Genomic DNA, 22,064 nt, shown 5'->3' on the forward strand with positions numbered 1-22,064 from the left:
GCCAAAAGAGTAAACAAAAAATGTTCTCACTAGCACTTTGCTCCTCTGTTTCTTCTATTCTGACTCAGTCCAGAATGGGCTTCAAGGAAAGCCTCATGATTCCATGTTCATCTTGGAGAACCAGTGTTGGGGATGTTGATCACTGACCACAAGTTGATAATGATGACTGTTTAATTAGAAGCCTTTCTTTGGCCTGGCCACAACCCAAACTCCTCCACCCTGCAGATGGTAACCAATAAATTTAGCTTTGCTGAAGATGAGGAGGGACATTGTACCTCCCTAATCTACCCCACCCCTAACCAAGGACATAAAGCCTTTCTCCTCACTAACACAAAAAAACCGTAGCTATGCTGAACAAGGAAACCTCTGAAGTCTAATAGTCTGTGTACACATACACCTAAGTCAAGCGGTGGTGTTTTCACAGGCTGTCAAGTTTCATTTTTATATATTCTTCTTAATTCGCCTTTTTAGGAGCGTTTTCTTTTCCTGGTCAATATAAAGTTTGTCATTTGTTTGTGCAATATCCTTTTTTCGTAACTGAAGCATAATTGCATTTTCACGGTAATGTTTAGGAAATACAAACAAGCACTTGGTTACAGATACGCAAAAAGCTGCTTGCTGCAAATGCATTAGGGCTATGTTTGGAAAGCTGAAGCCTCTTTAGGGGTTTGCAAAAATACTGCGACCATCTCAGTGTGAAACGTCAACTTGAATATCACTGGGTCCAAACTCCAGCTACCACAGAAGACTTTAGTTGCCTGACCATCCACCCTGACCTCCTCCGTATGAGCTGACGTACAGGAACATAATCCTCCAAACAACATTTGACAGCGAGCATAAATTGCAGCTGCAAATTAGTCACATATTGTGGTGTGTAGAAGGTGAACTTGAATATTGTGCAATAATGGAGCAAAAAGCAGAATTTTTTTTTAAGTTGTATATTTTACACACCATCCTGTCTTGTGGAAAAAAAGATTAAGTGTTGACATTCTTTCCTGTCCAATCCCTGTACGTCCCTACCCACCACCTGCCAATCATCTTGCTTCACACGGGCCTCCTCCCAGAGATTTCTACAATCGTATGCCTGGCAGAAACACCACTCTGTGTTTTGTATGTGTGCGTATATTGTATGTGGGTGGGTGACGTGTGCCAGAGTGGGTATCCCATAAGATTTTCAGAGACGCTCATGGGAAACTTTCTGCACGGGCCAAACCCCAGTCTTTCTCTGTCATTTCAGCAGATTTCTCTTTTTTTAGTACCATTCATGAAACAGGAGATTGTCACAGATGGTACTCTCTCTGATTTTATTCTTCAAGCTCAGAGTTGCCTTTTTTTTGGGCCTTCATTGCTAGAGCTGCACTTTGCTTATAAATGTACAGCTGAGCCAATCAGAGGTTTCTTGTGCAATTTAAGAGTGGGTAAAATGTTTCCACTGCCTCCAACAGTTGTTTCTAAACTATGAATGTTAACTCATGGATCTTCAAAAGAACAAGCAGATGGTTGTTAATTCAAATTTGGTTTAAGCTGAAAGTTCATATTTTCCAACATTAGTGTTTCTGTTATGGTTCTATAACAGCACAAGTCGTCAGAGTGATGGATAAAAATATTTCCAGCTGCTTCTCTGATGCTACAAAGACATATACTCGCAGACTCAAATTAAGGACACTAAATGTTATCAATCACCTCGAAAATGTAATATTTCCCCTGTGAAAAATTCACCAACTGTGGGTCAGGACAAAAATCCATTTCTTGGACTGAAGAAGACCAAGTTTAATCTCAACGTCAGAGGGGTCTGGGGCGACGTGAATACCAACATCATTATTTGTGCAGTTTTAGCCTCAGAAATTCTCAGAAAATCTACTTTTAGCTCATCTTTTTACCAACAGTGCCTAAACACCCCCCGCCCCACTTCACTAACAGAGTGAGTGGGAGAGAGGGGATAACAAAGACAGACATCCAGAGCGGGAGAAAGACAGAGACCAAGAGAAGATTGTGGTCGAGTCTGCTGAAGCCATTTTCTCATAATGCACATTAAGAGCACAGATTTGTAACACATCCAAGTAAGTGTATAAAGAAATTATTCAGAAAGGAAACAAAAGACCAGGGCAAGAAGAGATGCTATGGTTAAACTCATCAGAACTTTAGCCACAAGACCCTTTCCATTTATTCCCCCACCCTCCCTCTTTGTCACTTTGATTTATTTTTGGCTTTGTACATTAGTGTTTTCCTCGGGAGAAGCTGTTGGGAATATGATTTCTGGCCCAGTACATCCTTTTCTTTTCCATAACTTCCTCGCCTGTTATAGATGTCACCGTAGCTGCTCCATGATGCAAGTGGTTGATCAGGGTTTGTTTCCACCCAAGAGGGACAACACACAATATGTGGAGAACTTAAAAATTTAGCAGCAGCAAAGAGTTTTTATATAGCAAATAGTTTTTATAAAAGGCTTGCCTTTTAAAAAATAATGAACTCTACAGGTGGCATTTATAAACACATTAAAGGCTCTTTGTTATAGCATTTACTGCGCGCACACCATTATAAATCGCGCATATCAGCTAGCGTTCTGCTTTGTGAGTCCAAGTTGGAGATTACGACAAAAGTGATCATTATTTTCACTTGACTTCAGTGCACAGTAAAAAAAAAAAAAAAACAATATAAATGTGCATATATGCATTAATGCTATGTACAAGCGAGCAGGCAAATGTGCACACAGAAACAATCGTGTGCTCAAAAAAAATTGCTCCCGGTATCCTTAATGCTCCACCATAGAATAATGAAGCCAAATTGGCTGGCTTAGATGCAACTGTGAGGCATATTTTACATCTCATGTCAGATCAAGCTGGCAGATGCCAAGCCGAGCTATTAAACTCCACCAATTGGATAATGCCTAATTGTTTGGCTTTAAAGGACCGTGGAGACCTGCTTAACTTGAATACAAAAATAACTACTGCCTTCTGAGAATATAGAGTGCATAAAACATTGTAAAAAACATTAATACTGGATTAAATTGGATAAATGATTTCAGTCCTAAATGCTGAATTGCTTGATGCATTCTTACAGCGTGGGTATTCATGACAAATGAGAAATTCAAATACGTGCAATATGCCATATTTGCACAGCTTCTCCCTTATTAGATAGCGAGGTTTTTATGGCATTCCCTCACATTATATTTACACGAAAACCCCCGGTGTCACAGCTGCCCGTGCTGGCTCAAGTTATTTTCATGGAGTGTTTTAATGCTTCCTCCAAGGCAGCAGCTTGCCCAAGGGATGGCCTGATCCGCACACAATGGGAGGAATCACAAGGAAAAGGCTTGTTGTGATGCTTTTGTGTGTAAGCAGCGCAAAAGCCCACATTACACTAATCTCTTTTCCCTTGTTCACTTACAAGACACAATCTCAGGTCTTCAGAGCTTCTACAATTCTAATAGGGCAGAAATCACTTGGGGCAAAAGATCACAGCTTCTTCTTCTTTTTTTCATTAGTCCCAGTATGCTGGAGCAAGGTCACTAATATACACGCACACACGTATGCAGACCATATATCTGTCTATCTGTTAAAAGCACATGCGCTGACAAATAAGCACTTTTTCCTCTGCAGCTGAAATTAAAGTGTAGCACGACCGCAGTCAGTGAAAGCTGCTGGTGAGTCAGAATAATAATTAATGCACGACTCTTTCAGACTGTAGCTAACAAAATGGTTGCCACAAAAACAGGGAGAAAGAAACTTTTTTTTTTAAAATACCCAAACTGCAGCACCAAAAAAAAAAAAAAAAAAAAAAGACATGAGGGCGACACAAATGTTTGTTTAAAATTCAGTTTCAACCACCTGCACTCTTTTTGCACAACCTGACAGTTCTCAGTCTTGGTCTGTATGCTGTTTGTGCAAGTGTACTAATGCCTGTGCCCCTATTCCCGCGTGTGTGTGTGTGTGAGGGAGGGAGAGTGAGAGAGAGAGCGTGGTGCCTGTGTGTGTGTGTGTGTGCCCATGCGTGTGTGCGCAGGGACTCCAAAATCCACCACATTTTAATTACTGCCCGGCTGCACTGTGTTCCTCTTTGATATGGAAATAGAGGCAACCATCTTCACACAGCCACTGTACAAATCTTCATGTGATTCATAAAAAACAATGAGCCGGGCTAATTCCTCCACCTGATTACAGTCCCAGACCTGTGTCAGAGAAATGCGGCCACCAACGCCTTTCCAATTAATTCTACATATTAATGGTTGATTTAAAAAAAAAAAAAAAAAAAAAAAAAAATCAACAAAGGCTACTTACCATAGCCTAGACTGTTGCATTTTGAAGTCAAACTTAATTATGCACAACTATGCTATGGACTGAAAGAAAATGTCCAATTATTTTGAGAAAAACATATTCGGTGGGAGAGTGAATGATGCAGATCAAAATGGGCCACTTACATTACTTGTGCAATTATACAGTTCCTGTAATGATACACATATTTAGGTTTTATTTTTATTTCTTTTAATCTGTAATCTTGTAATGTCAGCAATACCGTTCACTTAGAGCAGCCAGGGGGACACTGAGATCTAACAGAGCAGAGGGAAAAACCGCTGCTGCCTTTGTTGAGGTTCAGTAAGTGTTGGCGCACATATGTGTTAGTAGTAAAAAAATTAACAAATTAATAAGAAATAGCACACAATAAAGTTGAATCTTTGACATTAAAGGAACCTGTGTTCTTGAAAAAAGCAAAATATAAAAAATAAACCCTCTCTCATTCAGATTGAGGCAATGTAACAGCCAAAGCTGTGCGAAATTTCAAATGAGGAACCTTAAGATGCCTTTTGAAACAGCTGGTGTACTACACTCGCTCGCATTTGTCTGCCTGGCTCCACATTATCACAGCTTTTCATTTAAGAGGCTGACTTGATGGAGGTGATGCCCCACTGTCCGCTCTTTCTGGCTCCACTGACCCTTGATAGCATCGGTATTTTTGCCTGTGAGAGCTGACAATTTTCCAAACAGTGAAGAGCCATAATTAATTTAGTGACATTAATTAGTGGCGTGTTACTAAGTTGTCAAGAACTCGTTGTTGAAGGGTAAAATTGCCAAAAGAAAATGCTATGGCACCGCTTCTTATCATTGTTGGAAGATTGTGCAGCAAATTAGATAACACTTAGAAAGACAGATGTCACAACACGTGCTGCCACATTCATTAACTCCTGCGGTCCTTCAACAGTCCCCCGCCTCGCCTCAAACTTTACCAGGCCTGCTGTTCTTTACCTCCTCTTATCCTGTTTATCATTAGGTCCTAGCTACCGCCACAAACACAGGGGGACTAGTACCTGTACGCCCCTCAACCACCTTTTGCCTCTATAGCTTCCCCTCTCCCAGACCACAGTCTACTCTTGACCTGTCGCTTGGAATAAAATAGCTGTTTTTTTGTAAACCCCCCCCCCAAAAAAAAACAGTACAAATGGAAAGACAAGTGTCCAAAGTCCCAGTGATGATATGTGTGTTGAGAGAGATGTAGTGACTTTTTGGATTTTGACATTTCAGATCACAGTCAACAGTAGTTTTATCTGTTGCAAGAGTAAAGCCATTCTTGCAGAGTGTCCACATGTATGCAGGCATGCCAAGCCCCCCGCCCTTCTCTCTCTCTCTCTCTCTCTCTCTCACACACACACACACACACATACACACAGGATAAATAACATAACAGTACAACAAGAACAACTGAAAAGAAATGGAAAGTTAAAGAACTCGAGCCGAGCGGAGCCACCTCATTACAAACTCAACTTTTTCATGAAATAATCTGCACACACTCATACACATATTGTTATCGTCATTCACGACACTGCACAGTTTGCATGTGGCAAAATATTATTTGCATCCCGAATAAAGAGATATGTCGCTGCGAGTGCATTTTATTTTCCTTGTGCGCGTGTCAAATCAGCTTATCGTGAGCGGAATTGGTTGTAATATCATTAAAGAATTCAGTTTGGCAAGGGAACACACTCCGAGTGAGACTGTTCGCAGAAGAGCAAGGCCGTAAAACGAAACCTACACACACCAGCACCTTCATTTGCATGAGTGTGTGGCTTGGAGTTAAATAACAGGTTTTTAAGCATTAAAATAACATAACATGGGTAAGATATATCATCACTGAGACGGGGACTTTTTCTCCCCCCCCCTTTACAGTTATGCCAAATGTACCCTCTGCGTTAACAGAATCAACCGTTAATAATCAGATAATCACATATATGAGCAAGACATTAATATTCACAGCATCACATGAAGCACATTTCTTTCAGCGCCCCTTTTCTCGCCCTCCTTCCCTCTCACTCGCTCCCATCTTTTTCTTTGATCCCACGAATTGCTGGCTCAAGAGCTTTAAATTATAATAATAATAATAATAATAATAATAAATCCTACCTGTGTATGAGAACAGTTAAAGGCAAGATTTGAGGTTTATTCAGTTTGTGTTTTTTTGTCTGAACTCATTTTAAAATGGCCTCATCATTTCTCTTCCACTCAGTAAAACAAATATAAATTATATAAATATAAAATCACCATGTCATGCAATACTGGAGACACTGGACAAGGACAGAGCAGCAGCTAGTGAGGCTTCCTCCCTTCATGCCAAACTGTAGGTCCTAAAAAACTTTGAACTTACTGGCAGATCAGTGTTAGCGACCCTACATCTTATGCTGAGTCCAGGTGGGAAATGCTGCCTTATTTCTCAGTCTTGCAAAAAAGCTCAAGTCTCACCCCAATATCAAAACGCAGATTAGTCTTTGAAAATACAGGAAAGGTGCCAGGCCAGGCAACATTACATAAGATTTTATTGCCCTGTATTATGTATCAGAGAAATATACAAATACACAGATTAGTTGAGTTTTAATAGATTTGTTTCTAATTTCAGTGAAATAAATGCGCACATGTCAGTGGCAGTATTGATTAAAAAAGAAATACAGTGAATATTTCAAGGAGCTCACACTGCCAAAATTAGTTACACTTCACATTCCTTCGACTATAATGCACATTTGAGCTGCATGTACCAATTGTGCAGTATAAAGTAAAAAGGTCATTAATTAAGTTGCCGGTAGTTCTCATGTGGAAAAATAAGTGAGAAAGGTTCAATAAAAGCCAGCGCGGCTGGCATCAAAAAGCTCTAATGCCGCTTTTCACTCTTCCCTCTCTCGCTCTTTTGCTGAGCGACACGCTGAGCTGCACAAGCCGTCAGAGACAAACTCTTATAGAGACAGAGCCGAGTGTCCCTGTATAGCAATCAGGACAATGTGCTGAATGGGCAGTCTAATTATAAATGTGCCATTTAGACTTGCATTTGGTCTCCAGAACCGGCTTACCTTATGAGGAAACGTGCGTAAACAGCCACAGTAAGAGCAACTGTTCAAAACAAAATGCCACACGGACTAAAAACTTTACTTGGGCGGAGGAGCGGACTACCGAGTGTTCTTATCACTGTGGCAAAAATAATAATAGTAATGCGCGGGCTATCTGGGTTTGAGGTCTTAAAACGGGGGGGGGGGGGGGGGGGGGATGATGCCGGAGTTAATTACAGTCTCATTAATTAGCCACAGGTGTGTCGTTTGTGTGGACGAAAAATGCACGTGCTCGGTGCTGAAAACACAGAAGAAGAAGAAGAAGAAGAAGAAGGGGAGGGGGGTGGGGCAGGTTTAAACTGTTGTCATAGTGGATTCCCGTCTTATTAAAATGTTATTAGAAGTCCCGCAGTAGCCTCAGAGTGCTGTTTTTTATTGTTTGTTTTTTTTACTCAGGGAGTGTGTCTAATTTTGGAAAACGTCTTAAAATGAGGGGGCACTCTACACCCGCTGCTGCCGAAATTAATGATCTTGGCGTGATATTTTAGGAAATCTTCAATTTATCATAAACCTCCAAAATCAATTGACGTGCGTGCAAAAATAAATATTTCCTCAATGAGCAGTGTGTCTGAAATTTAAGTGCTTTTTAGTATCCTAAAATATGACCAAAATTTGGCGTCTAAAAATATCTAAACAAGCATTTTATACTGGAAGGCCTTACTATTAATTGCTGGAACTGTCTTGCGGCAACAAACACATAAAAGGTGAGAAAATAACCCCTAATGGACACATGTACAGTTCTCACAATGGAACTTCTGTTCCGTTTATCCCGGGAGCGAGGAGCTTCAGATATTTCGGCTTAAATGGAAAACTGTCTGTTCGAGTACATCTTCTCTAAATGGACAAGCCCCGCGATTGTTGAATTTAATTTATGGCTTATGCATTCTTTTGGGGTCAATTCCCCTGACCCCCGGAGAAAGTTAAGGAAGAGCAAATTCCCAGGCTGCACGGCTTCGAGAAACTCCGAGGTTTCGGACAGGAAGAAAAAAAAAAGATTGGTGGGGGTCTGATAACTTCAGGCAACAAAGGTTCTGGATGGACGAGGGTATAATGAGACATAAGCGGAAGGTTCAAATAAACTTGTCTACCTCACATGTGGACAGGAACCTACCGGGGCGCACGTCACTGTCAATGAACGGTACCGCTCTGTGGACAGAAGGGAAACTGCCACCAGCAGAACAAAGTTACAGGGCGCTGTAAACACGCACAGAACACCGCAACCAACCATCAAACATTTAATAGCTGATTAAGAATCAACACTCGGCAACGATAGATAGTTGAAACGTTATCGGTGGCAGCGGTCGGGGTTGGTCTAAGCGCTGCAGATTGCACCGTGCAGCCTGAGTCCGCCCGCACGCTCCCCGCTGCTGAAATGGAGAAGAAAAAGAAGATGATTTTAAAGCTCCGAGCGATGAATCGGGCTGCCGCAGAGTTTACTTGTGATAAAGTTCAGTTAAACGCGCTTTTTACGAATTACGAGGTCACCAGAGCCACTTCCAACCAGCGCTTCACGCGTCACTCTCGTCTCGCGTGTAGACTTGGCTTGTTTGAGGTGAAAGCGACGCACCAGACAGTCTCAGCGATTAAAGTTTGACAGTCATTCTCCGAGTCTCAAAATGTACCGACTCGAGAAAGCTTTGCACACAGTTTACTTTGTAAAAAAAATAAAATAAAAAACAATAATAGTAGTTTTAAAGCAAAACGCGTGCAAGGTTGTGTGATCGCTCGCGCTGACAGCGCGCTCGCCTTTAAGGAATCAGCAATTAAACACAAGGTGGAAATATAAGGAGAAGGAGGCATGTTGGAAAAGTAGAGAAAACGTGTTGTTTACCTTGTTGGTGTGAGCCGTGCTGATGATTGCCTACTTTTGCGTCCTTCCCCGTGCGCAAAGAACAGCAACTAGTCTCGGCTATACTTTACTGAAAATGATCACCGAGCTATCTGTTGAGCGAAAACTTAAGTCTGCTCACTCGGGGCCATAGGAGGGGATCCCGTCCACTCTCTGTGAAGTTCAGTTGTACAAAACTACAAGTACCTTTTGTTAACTATCTGGTCTTTATCTCCCTCTCTCACACACTCAGACAAGAGAAGACGATGCTGTCAATCTTGGCAATCAATGCGCGCAGCCATGTCGCAAGTATTCAAAGCATTTCCCGTCGTGCAACATCAGAAAGTGAGTGGCCAGGGCATTGATCTGAGGAAGGCAAAGAGGCAGGACTCCCCCTCCTCCTCCCAGACAAGAGATACGGGAGAGAGAGAGAGAGAGAGAGCGAGAGAGAGAGAGAGAGAGAGAGAGGTGGCGAAATAAAAGTGGAGACAGGGAGGATGGCTGTTAGCCTACTGCCCGCTTTTAGTAAGTTTAATAAGCTTACTTAAATTAACACCACTTACAAGCTACACAACAACTGAAAAGTTAAGGGCGACCTTTCCACCCCAGAGTTTTTCTTCAGTGACACTTTTTTTTCATTTGTCTCGTTTGGAATCGAGTAATTCAGCGACCCCTCCCACTTCAGTCAAAGTTTATTATAATTATTACTATTGTTTCTTAAGAGGAAAATGCGGTCATCTGTGAGTATAGGTGACGAGATCAGGTGAGCGATAGGCTGTTTTATTTTTACTTACTTTTTTTACTTAAGTTTTGTGATACAACAGCATGTATTTGTGTGAATTACATCACCGTTTAAAATATAGCAGCATTAGATTCGGTGTTCTTTATAGTTTGTCACGGTGTCCTATACGCCTAGTTTTCATTTTCACACCATCCAGAAGGCTGCAGCTTCTTCTTCCTCTTCAGATTATTTCTAATTTAATTGACTGAGTCTCACATTATGCATTTTTGATTTTTTTTGTGTAGATTTTAAAAAATATTATTTATTTATTTCATCATACGCGCATTTCTTGCCAGTCAATTAAGTACATGCAAGTATTGTCACGATATATACTTACTGGAACACAAGTGAATTATTACATTTTATAAAAACGTGTCAAAAAATAAAAGACTTGTCGGTGACTGTCTTACTGTTTAAATTTACACACTTATTTCAGAATTTTGATATACATGTACATATTATTTTGTAAATAATTAAAAACAAACACACACAAATGTATATATTGACCAGTATAACGTTAGAAAATAATGGAAAATTGTTCCCAGCGTTACGTTTACGTTTTACTTTCATAAACGACATTTTACTGTAGTTTTGGTGTATTTGTTGTTAACTTTTAACACAGAAACTAAAAATAAAATAACCATTATGTACCATCAGTACGTTAACGCAGAGCTATTGATTAGCAGGTTAGACTGGATACAGCTGAAATACAAAACACCTCATTTTTTAAAAACAGATTCAGCAAACGTAAGTTGACATCTGACATTACTCAAAAATCCAGCTACTGGGACCTTACAGGCAGACCCTCACTTGCAATAACAGAAGATTTTACTGAGAGGAATTTATCTGTCACGAACAGAGCATATGTTTTAGATAATCAGCTGGGTTTGGATGAGGCCCACAGCTATCATTCAAAAAAGGAATCTCGGTAGAAACGTGCACATATTAAAAAAATTTAATTTAATTTAAAAAGAGGAGAGAGAGATCTGACAACGTTGTAGCTTTGAAAAACATCAGCAACATTTTGTGACCAGCAGAAAATACAAATAATAATAATAATAATCATAATAATATTGATAAAAGGTAGAAGTCCGTTGGTTAACATGCCATAAGTGTCACATAATAGAAATGAGAAAGTTACTTACAAAGACAGGAGACAGCAGGAGAAAATTCTGATTGTTAACTGCAGAATGACATGAGCTGAGCTGAAAGAAGGAGGGGAAGCAGAGGAAGAGAGAGAGAGTGACAGAGGAGAGAGAGAGGGGGGGAGAGGGAGGGAGAGAAAGAGAGACAGAGAGAGAGAGAATACACAAGCACAACTTCGCGACAGATGCGAGTCCTGAGCGTCTCACTTTCCCTTTCTTGCTGTTCCAGGTGAAGCAAAACACACCAACACCACATCTACATCAAAGACCTTCAAAATGCTCCTGCGCGCGTTACAATGCACACACTGCATGCTTTTCTCCACTGAACTTCTACAACACTGATAGCCTGCAAGTTAAGTATTAACTTTTTTTCCCCGGCAGTGTGCGAAATGTCAAAGTTTACATTTAGCTACGAATAAAGAAAGAAAGACTTACCTTTAACACTGAAACTTTTCTACTGTCATACGTTTAACCTGAGCCCCTCTTCTAAAGCTATAACGATCTGATGCACATCACCAAATTTAATAAAAATCATACAGAGTAAAAAGCTTTGCACCATAAAATTGCATATGATCCTATAACAGTCTGACACCGTGTTTTTCCGGATGCATACATGATGATTCTGTGTTGTTCCTGCTGTTAGTGTACCTTCTTTAACGAGCGGAGTTTTTTCTTTCACCGCTTGCACTTGAACGTGTGTTGGATGTGTCTCATGCGCCACCTTTTGGTCACTGTGTGAAGCTCACCTGCAAGGAAAAAAAAATCTCTATAAAGAGAGACAATCAGTGCATTTAGGGAAAACACCTTTATTTTATTTATTGATCTTTGTTTTTAAAGTTGGACGTTCAATTTTTTATTTGGTTAACATTGACCAAACGGCAATAAGGAGTGCAATGGCATTACCACCGGTTTCCATTGTTGCTGCTTCAAAAGTGACAGTGTGAGTAGGGTTAAAAGAAAAAAAAAAGGGTGCAAAACAATATGAGTCATTACATTTGTTTAACGTGTATTTATTTCCAGACTTTGCTCTGTTCAGTGACAGATGATTGTGCAGCAGAACAGGTGCCCGCAAGTGCCAGATAGTTCTCTAAATACAAATATAGGCTATTTTTACAGAGGTGACTGTAATGGCTTCCTCTTTATAGCTCAGATGGTAGTGCGCGAAGCCTGTGTGAAGAGCAAAAGACAGTCCAACTTGTTGGGGGGTAAGGCAGACACATTTGCATACCCTGTGAGTCTTTGATGCATCTTGAAATTCAAGTCTAGCCCATAAATATTTGAAAAGGAGAGTGCATGAAAATCAACATTTTTGTTACATTAAATTAACATGTGTTCTTCTCCTGTTCTGCATGGTTAATTAGAGAACACCATTGAGTCAGTGAGTGAGGATGGGGGGGGGCTGCTTTGATTACACTGCAACCAGAGGAGGTTTCAAAGGTGTGCAGCTGATTCATGCTTAGGAATACAGTCATTAGTATCTCAATGAGCAGTCATAATTATCTAAATTCCAAAAGAAGATTTTAAAAGTTCGACTTTAAACCATTTACTTTTCATTCTACAGCAGTTTAGGTGTCTGTCTCTGGACATGGGATCTCCTGTGACACATAAAAGTTTGTTTTAACCCCATATTTATGAGCAGTGCACAGACAATAAGTGCTTTTTGCAGTTATACGTAGATACACAGCAATTTTAAGCATTTGTTGATGTCCAGTTTAATATCTACACCCATGACCGGTGTATAAATGGGTAATATTTGCTTGATAATGTAGTATATAGCCCTATTTTTAATTTAAAAAAAATCTAAACAGTGCCACCTTCATATAATCCTAATCCATCTTACATTTGGAAATGTGCAGGCAGAAATGTGCAGACACGCCTTTGCTTTTCATTTTTAATGCACTTTGCAAGTAGTTGTGCATGCAGGTTTGGTGGTCTAGGTAAAAAGTAAATGCTGGTAGTTCTGCTCAGCTGTTACTTCCATGACACCGGGCGCAGTAAGTGACTCCAAAATGTTGCAATAAATACAGTTTATTAAGTTTCTTTTCTATCTATTAATACAGTTTATATTTTGTGTTCTATAAAAAATGTAAATGTATGAGAAACTGTAAGATTTTCAGTGACTAAGACCCTTACCTACCATTGGTTAGATGATCAGTTAAAAACGCCGACAAGGTTCAGCTGTAAGTGATCAGTGTCCGCGCAACCAACATAGCTTACTGAATGCCAGATATAGCAATTAACTCAAACACTATTTGCATACATGCAAATGATCTATCCCAACTGGACTTGCAACGTGGGATGCGCTGTTCTCATTAGTTGACCCAAATCTCTTACTTGTAACTCTGGATTTCATCAAAGTTTAGTCAGGATCTAATATTTCCTTTCAAGTTAACAGCGAACCCCTGATAAATCATGTCGAAATAAGGAGTGCAACATGCCAGTTCTAATGATGTAGTGATGAGCGACATCATCACGCTGCCTGTGCCAACAACGCTACAAATGTACACATACAACAAATATAAACTCATGTATGATGGTCAGCGATGTGCGGTACTGTATATTTAAAGTGCTTCTGAACACGTTACCTGCACTGTCTTATTTGAGGTACAGTCAGAAATCCGGTTATGCGAGCGAGTATAACACAGATTACTCAGAAGAATTTAATTTTTCCACAGCTGTTATATCTTTCAGTAAAACACATTTTTCAAGCTGCAAAGTAAATGTCCTCGCATTTTAATGCTGATAGATTTATTAAAAAAATTTAAATAGTGATATGTCATGATCTTTTTGTTACGTAGCTCTGAAGATCCAAGATGCACAGCATTCTCACTGAATGCAGTAAATTTCACTTATTTAAGTGTGTATGTGTACATGGAGCTGCTAGACTAAAGACGAGGCCCAGGGGCATTTGGTTCATTTGCAAAGTAATTGCTTTTATGTACAAAAACCTAATTCACTGTAGGTATTGTAAAAGCTTTCCGTTTAGGGAAACGTGAGATTAATTCATTGTTTAGCGTAACACAGCACCTTTTCAACATTCACTTAATGATTCATGTTGGAGGAATTGTGTTCTCTATAATAGGCCAATAAAGAAATGACTCAATACGTAATAAATATTTGTACCTCCCTGATGATCCCATCGTTTTAAAAAAACATTAAAAAACTAACAAAGTGGCTTCAACATAAAACAATTCAAAAATAGGAATTGTTTTCTTTTTGGGGAAAGCTGGGCCAATGCGGTGCAGCATGAATGTTATTCAGCTTTCCCTCTATTCTTTTTATAGCGTGCACACACGTTGGGAAGAATATTCAGTGATTCCTAGCTCTTCAATTATTCAACAAATTCCATTTCTTACATATTAAAAAATGTACCGTATGTGGAACTTGAAAATGATAAAACAGCATAAAATACTATTTTGAAATCAAAGCACCTATTGCATGGGCTTTCTTGGTTTTGTATTTGTACAATTGGACTACAATCCGGATCCCCACAGTGTGCAAAGGAGGCACCAGCTGGGTTTTCCACTGTAGCCTAATTCTTATTCACTGTAACAATAATATTTATGTGATTGAAATAGGTATCGCTGGGAATCGCAGGCGGATTTCTCCTTTCTTCTTCATGTCACAGGAAAACTATGAATATGTTACAAATGCATTGTGCGCTGTAGTGAAGAACACAGACCTGAGAACAAGGTCAGACTGCTCAGCGTGGTGTCAAGAGGCTCTCTCTCTTTCAAGCAAAGGCCTTTAAAAAAAAAGCAACAAAAAGTCAAAGCCTTAACCTAATCAATGTCATCTGAAGAGCACTGTAAACACTTGCGCGAGGCTCTTTTATGCTTGGATTTTAAGTGAGACATTTTATTTTCTTGTATAAAAGCTACTCTCTAGCAAACATTTCTGTCAGGACGCTGAGCAGCGGTTTTTCTTCTTGTGGAAAAAAAAAATCACTTCTGAAGCCAGTAAGTATTTAGTAAAGGATTAATGCGGGAGGCCTTGATTGCGTTTAACAGAACAGGACCCAATTAGCATAATAGGCCCTCTTTCATTCTCTTTGAAGTCCAGAGCATAGAATAACAAATGTATATGAACCGCCAGCCAAACGTCAATACATGGAAATGCCACAATCCTCGGTGGAGGGTCTTGGGTGAATTTTTTGCAAGAGGAGGGGAAAACATCCCATCTTATTGCAAAATAAGCAGAACAGTGGATGTGATTGGTCTTCTAGCCACCAGGGCCAGCGTGCTCTGTGGGGCCCTGATCCTGGAGGATCAAGATGGAAGCAGAAAGGATGTAGCTGCTGGAGGGTGGGGTGGGTAGGCGGGGGGTGCATCCCCTCTCTCTCAGGTGTTTTTAAAGCACACTGTGATGCGGATGAGTAAAAGTAATTACTCTCCAATTAAAGATAAAGATGTCACTTGGAAGGGAGCTGCAACACAAAGGCTCGCCATGCAGAGGAGGGCGAGGGCAAAGTGTGCGCATCACATCCTACGCAGCGGCTGCAGCGGGACGAGTCATGATAAATGTAACGTGATAAATATTTGTGCTGGAAACTGCAGTATTTGGTAATAACGGCGCAGTTGAGCTTTCCATTTAAAAACATATTCTCTGCATTATTTTTCCTTTTGAATCCGAAGTTCAACACATGCATTTCTCAGAGGTTTCTTTTACAATTGCAATGGAGACGTAGTTCATGATTTAAAGATATGAATTCTGTACTTCAGAATCCAGAGTTATTAGTATCCACCTTCTTGGTTGAAAATACACGGAATTAAAAATGCCCTTTTGAGATGGAAAAAGCTTTGAACTTAAGAAACATTTCAAGAAGCCTCTCTCTTTCTTTTTTTGTATTGGAAGTTCACCTCCTTTGAGCATGCCATAGTTTGGTTCCCTTTTCAAATAATAGAATGAAGTTTAATAGGTCACGGCAATCAATGTGAAGGTTCAAAGAGAATCTTGGAGCGATGCGGATATATTTTGTAATTTCCCTTTGTACATGATTTGAATAAAGATACAGTCAATAAACGGCATCAGTGAAATCAAATAAAGACCAAAGGCTCCTGTAGGTTAAAAGTTAAAGTCACAAAATGTGTTCGGTTCCTGCCGTTTGAGGTTTTCAAATGGGGGGGAGAATAAACTGTCCATCACTGCAAGAACTTTTTTTAAGGTAACTCTTTCACATGTCAAAGGTAAAATCAGGTCTGCCAAACTAGTTGTGGAGGAATACCAACATCCCACAGGAAACATCAGCTAAAACAACTTTAGTGTCTTCGGAGATGCTCTCTCTCTCTCTCGTATAGTGTGGCAGCTACTGTACAGAAGACTTTACAGCCATATTACAGCTTTGCCCCTGGTATTTCTGCAGTGGGCTGATTTGTTTGGGTGAACACACCACTGAGTTTTGATATTTGGTGTAACATCAAAAGGCGATGCCAGCTGTGCCACAAAGACCTGCGCCACTAATGCAGCAAGGGAAATGTTTCATAAGTCGTTTGCACTCATAAGCTCCAGATAATGTTGCGAGAAAAAAAGGATCGGGACACTGATGCACTTTCTCGTACTCAGCGGGAGTCTGCTTGAAAGCGCTGAAATGCTCTGTTTGGATTCAGGACACTGAATTCTGCACTAACCTACTGCGCTATTCTCCGCAGAGGCACAATCGAACATCACAGGGGCCCACTGTGTCAGGGGGCCTTAGCCTACTCTAGCAGACATTTGGGTATTTGTTATGTCTGGAGAAGTCGAGCAAAAACCGCGGTAGAGTTTTAAAGTTCCCTTGAAAAAAACAAAAGATTTTTACATTTTTTGTACGCAGTCTGAAGCTTGAGGCCATTGTACGTGGTGCTCGACTCATTCGAGCCAATCTCACAGAAATAAAATCAATGAAATGAACACATGTGCGACAAAGCAAATGTTGTGTTAATAACTTTAATATTCACATTTTTTTATAAACTTTCATTGCTCGACCTTCTCAAGTCACACAAAAAATATGTTCGAGGTTATTTTCATCCCGATGTAAGCAAAAATAAAATTTATTTTGGCAAGCCTAAAGGAGACTGGCAGTGCTACAAGTACATACATATGAGATTTCAAGTGGTTTGGTTTAAGAATATTATCTGAGTGTTGACAAAAATACTATCATCGTGACGCATTTAGTACCTTCTCGCTCTTCACATACCATTTGAGTTTTCCAATTGCGATCACACTGCAAGAAGCAATTCAGTCATGTCTTGAAAATATGATACAGTGCACAGTTAAAAGTGCGATAACTTGTAGAAAATGTCATTTTACTATTATGAGATTAACATATTTTTTTTAGACATTTCCATATTTGATAAGCACAGCCGCACCCACAGCGAAGTCCTCAGGTTTTCTATAGAAAGTTGCTTTCAGCAGCTTTGAAACACCTCAGTTAGTTGTTGCTGCATACATCTCAGAGAGCAAGTTCAAGGTGTCGCTACCGTTTTCTGTTGCTGCATATAAAAATGTCCCCAATCAAACAAAAATCCTCTTTGCTTTGAAAACCCAGTGGATTGTTGTCAGTGTGAAATAGCACCTCAGTGTCCAGAAATCGCTTGAGCTGGGAAGTGATGAGAGAGAGGAAAAAGTAAGCACAAGGAAAGTGAATATCATAAACACAATAAAAACCAAAAACTACAAAATTGGATAAAGTAACAGTGTGTTTCAGTTTTTTATGTTGGGGTGGGGTTACTTAACAGTCCCTTCTTAAAAAGTAGCTTTGTAAAGATATAACATACCTGCACATTATTAAAGGGCAGTTGGAGACAGAGATAATAACAGGGCCTTCACCGCGGTGCATGCATAACTTCATGCTGCCCAACATGCAGATTAAAACTAACATGCAAAATGTTACATGCATGGGGTTTTTGTGAAGAAACAAGTGCCGTGCATGTAATATTCTTAACTTTCACAACCCGACTGCGCATTAAAGCTCACCTCCGAAAACAAACCCAGAATATAAAGAAAGCATGCAGCGACATGAGTAGATAGTATCTCACATCCACATTGTGCAGTTCTGAAAAGAAACTATTCCACGCTTTCAGAGCTACATGAATGCTGCATTGCTCTGCAAGTTAAAGTTCATCTACGTGTTTGTTATTGCAAGTGTTCGTTCACTGTTTTGGGATCTGATTATTTTACGTGCGTCTATTTGTCAAAAGACGGCTGATATGGTTAGTACAGGAAAAATAACTTTAAACAGGAAATAGCATTAAAATATCTGTGGCATCAAGTACTGGCTGATGGACAGAAGTTTTATTTATTTTTTAATAAAGCAGTGAAATGACACGAGCTCTATTTGTGCATTTACAGTAACAACAGTGATATGTAGATTTTCTTCTGCCAGGCTACAGATGGGGAGCTAATTGGTGCTGAGGAATGCAGCTGTGCTGACTGCTGAACTGTCAAGGTGCTAAATCAAAAGGTGTCTCTTTTGTTAATTATACACAATGCTACAAACAGTCGTGTTCGTTTGAGCCCTTTCTTTGCACAGCCATCCATAAATATTTTGGCAGTGGTACAAAAAAAAATTTACACACAATTATCACAGTGGGATGAGCAGACTGCCTGCAGATGTTTGTTTTGATTATAATGGGAACAGAGGCAGGGCTTCCCTAACCTAGAGGAGATGTGTTTCCGACAATCACGACGGCGCGGTGAGCATGCGGCGAGGTGCGAAGCACGCAAGAACACCTTGTTTTGGGGGAATTAGCAAGAAGCATTAGCACCGCAAAGCGTGCACTTAGGCCTTACTTCATGTTTCTGACTAGACAAATGTGTAGTGAATTCCGTTGTTCAGAGGAGAAGGAGGCGCCAGAGAAACGGGAGGAAGAGGAGGAGGTGGAGGAGGGGGTGGGGGAGGAGGTGTTAGGACGTTAACCTGTGGAGGAACTATGGAGAGAGGGCAAGAAGGGGGGGGGGGAAAGAGAGAAGGAACATTTGTTGTTAGAAGCCAAAAGAGTGAAATAGTTTCATATTCATGTTCTCCTGAAAAGAAATATAAGCATGAAACTTTTTAACTGTACTTACAGTTTCTATGTTGTGCATCTATTACACTCGGGATGGGAAATATGGATTAGTCCAATAACACTGCTTATGGTTTTTTATTATATTGGTCTTCTTAAATGTTAAAAAGATTTTTCGATAAAATTGGATCAGTTTTGGGGAAAATTTTAGTCATTTCAAGCAGCACTTAAACAAATTAATAGTGCATTTTTTAAACAATAGTGAATACATGCATGTATATATACATATACATATCATCCAACTTCAATTGCAATGAAGTATACTAAAGAAATCTGAAAATGTAGATGTAAATGCAAATGTAAAAAAAAGTTTTTTAATAGGTCATCATAACCTGATTAGGACTGGCTAATATTCATTTTTAATTAATCTGCTTATATACAAAAAAAAAAACAAGAGGCACTGAACAAGAAGATAATTTTGTAGCTCATTAATCATTTCCCTGTACAAAATTACAGATTTGACGAGATCCAATGAATAAAAAGAATTTTAAAAAATCCAACAATGAAAACACTTTTGCAATAAATACCACACGTATGTGATATTGCAGCGACGGATATTCCTGCTTTTATGCTGGAGTTACTGATGTCTCTCATGCATAATACTATGGAAAAGACTCTTCTTTTAATTCAAGGATTTGAAAGTGCACCAACATACCTCACTTTAACACCAAAGGAAGAGAAAGTCATTGATTCAGTCTCCACTGACAAGATGCCACCAGTTATATTCTCTGGCATTTCTCTATGCTGGAAATAATGTTATAATTGTTGACTTTGCTTCACTGTGCATATTAAACTTCCTCACACGCTGACAGCTTGAGTCTTACCGTGTGTGACAGATATATATGTGTGTGCATAGGTGTGTGTGTGTGTGTGTGTGCGTGCGAGGCAGGCAGACTGACAATCTGCTGCAGCTACAGTGAAAATTAACTCGCCTGTCTGCTGTAGAGTATGAAAGAGATGAGATGTGGGCGCAGTGTCTTTTATGCAGGTTCAGAGCTACGTTCAAAGCGGCAGCAACAGTATGCAGATGTGGAGTAGAGTTTGACTGGGTCATTGATCAGATCACAAAATGGCCTCATCAAGCGATTCCTCCCCAGCCTAAAAGATCCTACATGGATTGCAATTAGAGACTATCTTAGATCCTAGTAAGGAATAACGTTCACTTATTAGGAAATGAACAGCCTTATTGCTTGACTCTGCACCTTACGCCCCTCCTCATCAATCCAGGATTCTTGAAAGACTGCTTCCCTCTCTCTTTATCCCTTCTTCAACAAAAATATGTCAATATGATCCCAGAAGGAATTCCGCTCAAGCCGTCAGCTTGAGTGGAATTATTATTTTTTTCAGCATTTTTTTTTTGCAATGATTTTTCACACTCACGGTTCAAATATGCAGATAATGGTTTCAAATTAGATGAGAGACCAACCTGCAACAAGTTTGCTCTTGAGCGAAGCCTCTGAGGCGAGAGCGTAGGACATGGTGATGATCCGCTCCTGTTCCTGCAGAGCTGAGTCGAGCGCCACTGGCGCCTCTTCTGGCTTCTCCGCAGACACCGCTGGTGCTAGGTTTTGCACACTGTAAAAGAAAAGAATGAAAACAACAAATGAACAAAAATCTCACACACCATAGAAATGTGGAAGAACCCTAGAGGGAGGTCAGAAAGAAGCCTGAGATATACCAAACTGTCCAAAAGTCTTGGCCACCTCTCATTTCTTTATATTTTGCTAGGAATATGAGCAATAGGTGCTGTGATCTAATCAAACATGATTTTATGAATGAAGACATTCAAAGCTCCTGCTTGGATGTCGGTTGACTTTTGTCCCATTCTCTAGATCACTGCTTCAGTAAAGCTGAAGCTCTGTGGAGGCCAATCCATGACTGATGATGCCATCAGTCATCAATCATGCTTTTACTGCACTGACAGTGTGTTTGGGATCACTGTCATGCTCAAAAATAAAGAAATTACAAATCAGATGCGTTCCAGATGGTAGTACATGGTGAATCAAAATCTGATGGTTCTTTTCTGATTGACATTTCCATCTAATTGAATAAAATCCTCACCAACACTGGCTGAAATACAGCTTCACATCATGACAGAGCCTCCACTGTGTTTTACACGCACTCACTTTTGTAAATCTAAAAGTTTGTACCTTGCATATGGTGGAGTAGGATGTGAAACAAAAATTTCAAATTTGAATCAATCTCCCTATAATACCTGTTGTTTCTGGATTTCAGTCCAGTTCTTGTGTAACTTGGCATACCTCAGTCTTTTCTTCCTCTTTCCCTTCCTTAGGAATGACTTCCTGATGGATTGAAAGGACATATGCATCTATCCTGTGTCAGGTATTTGATGGATTTTTTTCCCTTTTTCTTAACGGTATGACTTTCAGATACTGTTATTCTGCTGTAGATAGCTTTCTTAGGTCTGCCAGTGCTTCTTAAATGTTTGAAGGACACTCTGTGCAACATGCATGATATGCATACCTTGGCTAATAATTCTTTGGGAATTACCTTGTTGGTGCAACAATACTTTTTTATGACACTCAGACTGTGTTATCTGTGGCATTTTTGCAGATTCTATTAAATACATGAGAATAAATTAGGCTGCTAGTAACAAAGCACCTAAAGATACAATTTAAAAATGTGTCTTCCAAAGTTGTTATGTGTAGAAACAAAACTGAATAATACCTTGAGTTAGGTTGCTTTTAAAAAAAATATTTGATTCATATACATCAGTGTTAAATGGCCTAACAAACAAAAAACACATCCTTTTACAAATGGTGAGGTACAAAGACTTCACTGAAAATGAGTAAAAATGCAGCCAGTCTGCAAAGAAAAACTTAGAAAGAAAGGCTGTTTGTTGCTCAAGATCCTTAAAAAAATTACAAGAAAGCCTGAATCCTAG

The 22,064-nt window shown here is 39.8% G+C and overlaps 2 protein-coding genes across 24 annotated transcripts in view; both read right to left on the reverse strand.

The window, feature by feature from the left end:
• The window catches only part of sox6 (SRY-box transcription factor 6), a 128,863-nt gene extending 117,629 nt beyond the window's left edge, over positions 1–11,234 (reverse strand). For 4 of the 9 annotated variants that reach the window (XM_084934836.1, XM_084934828.1, XM_084934819.1 and 1 more), the window contains exon 1: positions 9,195–9,578. The gene's annotated coding sequence lies outside the window, so the exon portion shown is untranslated. Of the gene's footprint in view, positions 1–7,327; positions 7,440–9,194; positions 9,579–11,117 lie in introns of those variants that run through there. The other 5 variants (XM_084934846.1, XM_084934804.1, XM_084934853.1 and 2 more) reach the window with 3 other exon arrangements.
• Positions 11,235–17,026: 5,792 nt separating this feature from the next.
• Positions 17,027–22,064, reverse strand: part of plekha7b (pleckstrin homology domain containing, family A member 7b) — a 77,036-nt gene continuing 71,998 nt past the window's right edge. For 12 of the 15 annotated variants that reach the window (XM_084934899.1, XM_084934874.1, XM_084934891.1 and 9 more), the window contains 2 exons: positions 20,586–20,734; positions 17,027–19,025 (listed from right to left, as the gene is read on the reverse strand). In XM_084934899.1, coding sequence (XP_084791025.1) covers positions 18,901–19,025; positions 20,586–20,734 — 274 coding nt within the window. In that variant the 3' untranslated portion in view covers positions 17,027–18,900. The other 3 variants (XM_084934882.1, XM_084934918.1, XM_084934987.1) reach the window with 3 other exon arrangements.

The sequence above is a fragment of the Perissodus microlepis genome, chromosome 1, assembly GCF_051167445.1.
Source record: "Perissodus microlepis isolate ML-2025 ecotype Zambia chromosome 1, ASM5116744v1, whole genome shotgun sequence".
In the NCBI taxonomy this organism is placed as follows: Eukaryota; Metazoa; Chordata; class Actinopteri; order Cichliformes; family Cichlidae; genus Perissodus; species Perissodus microlepis.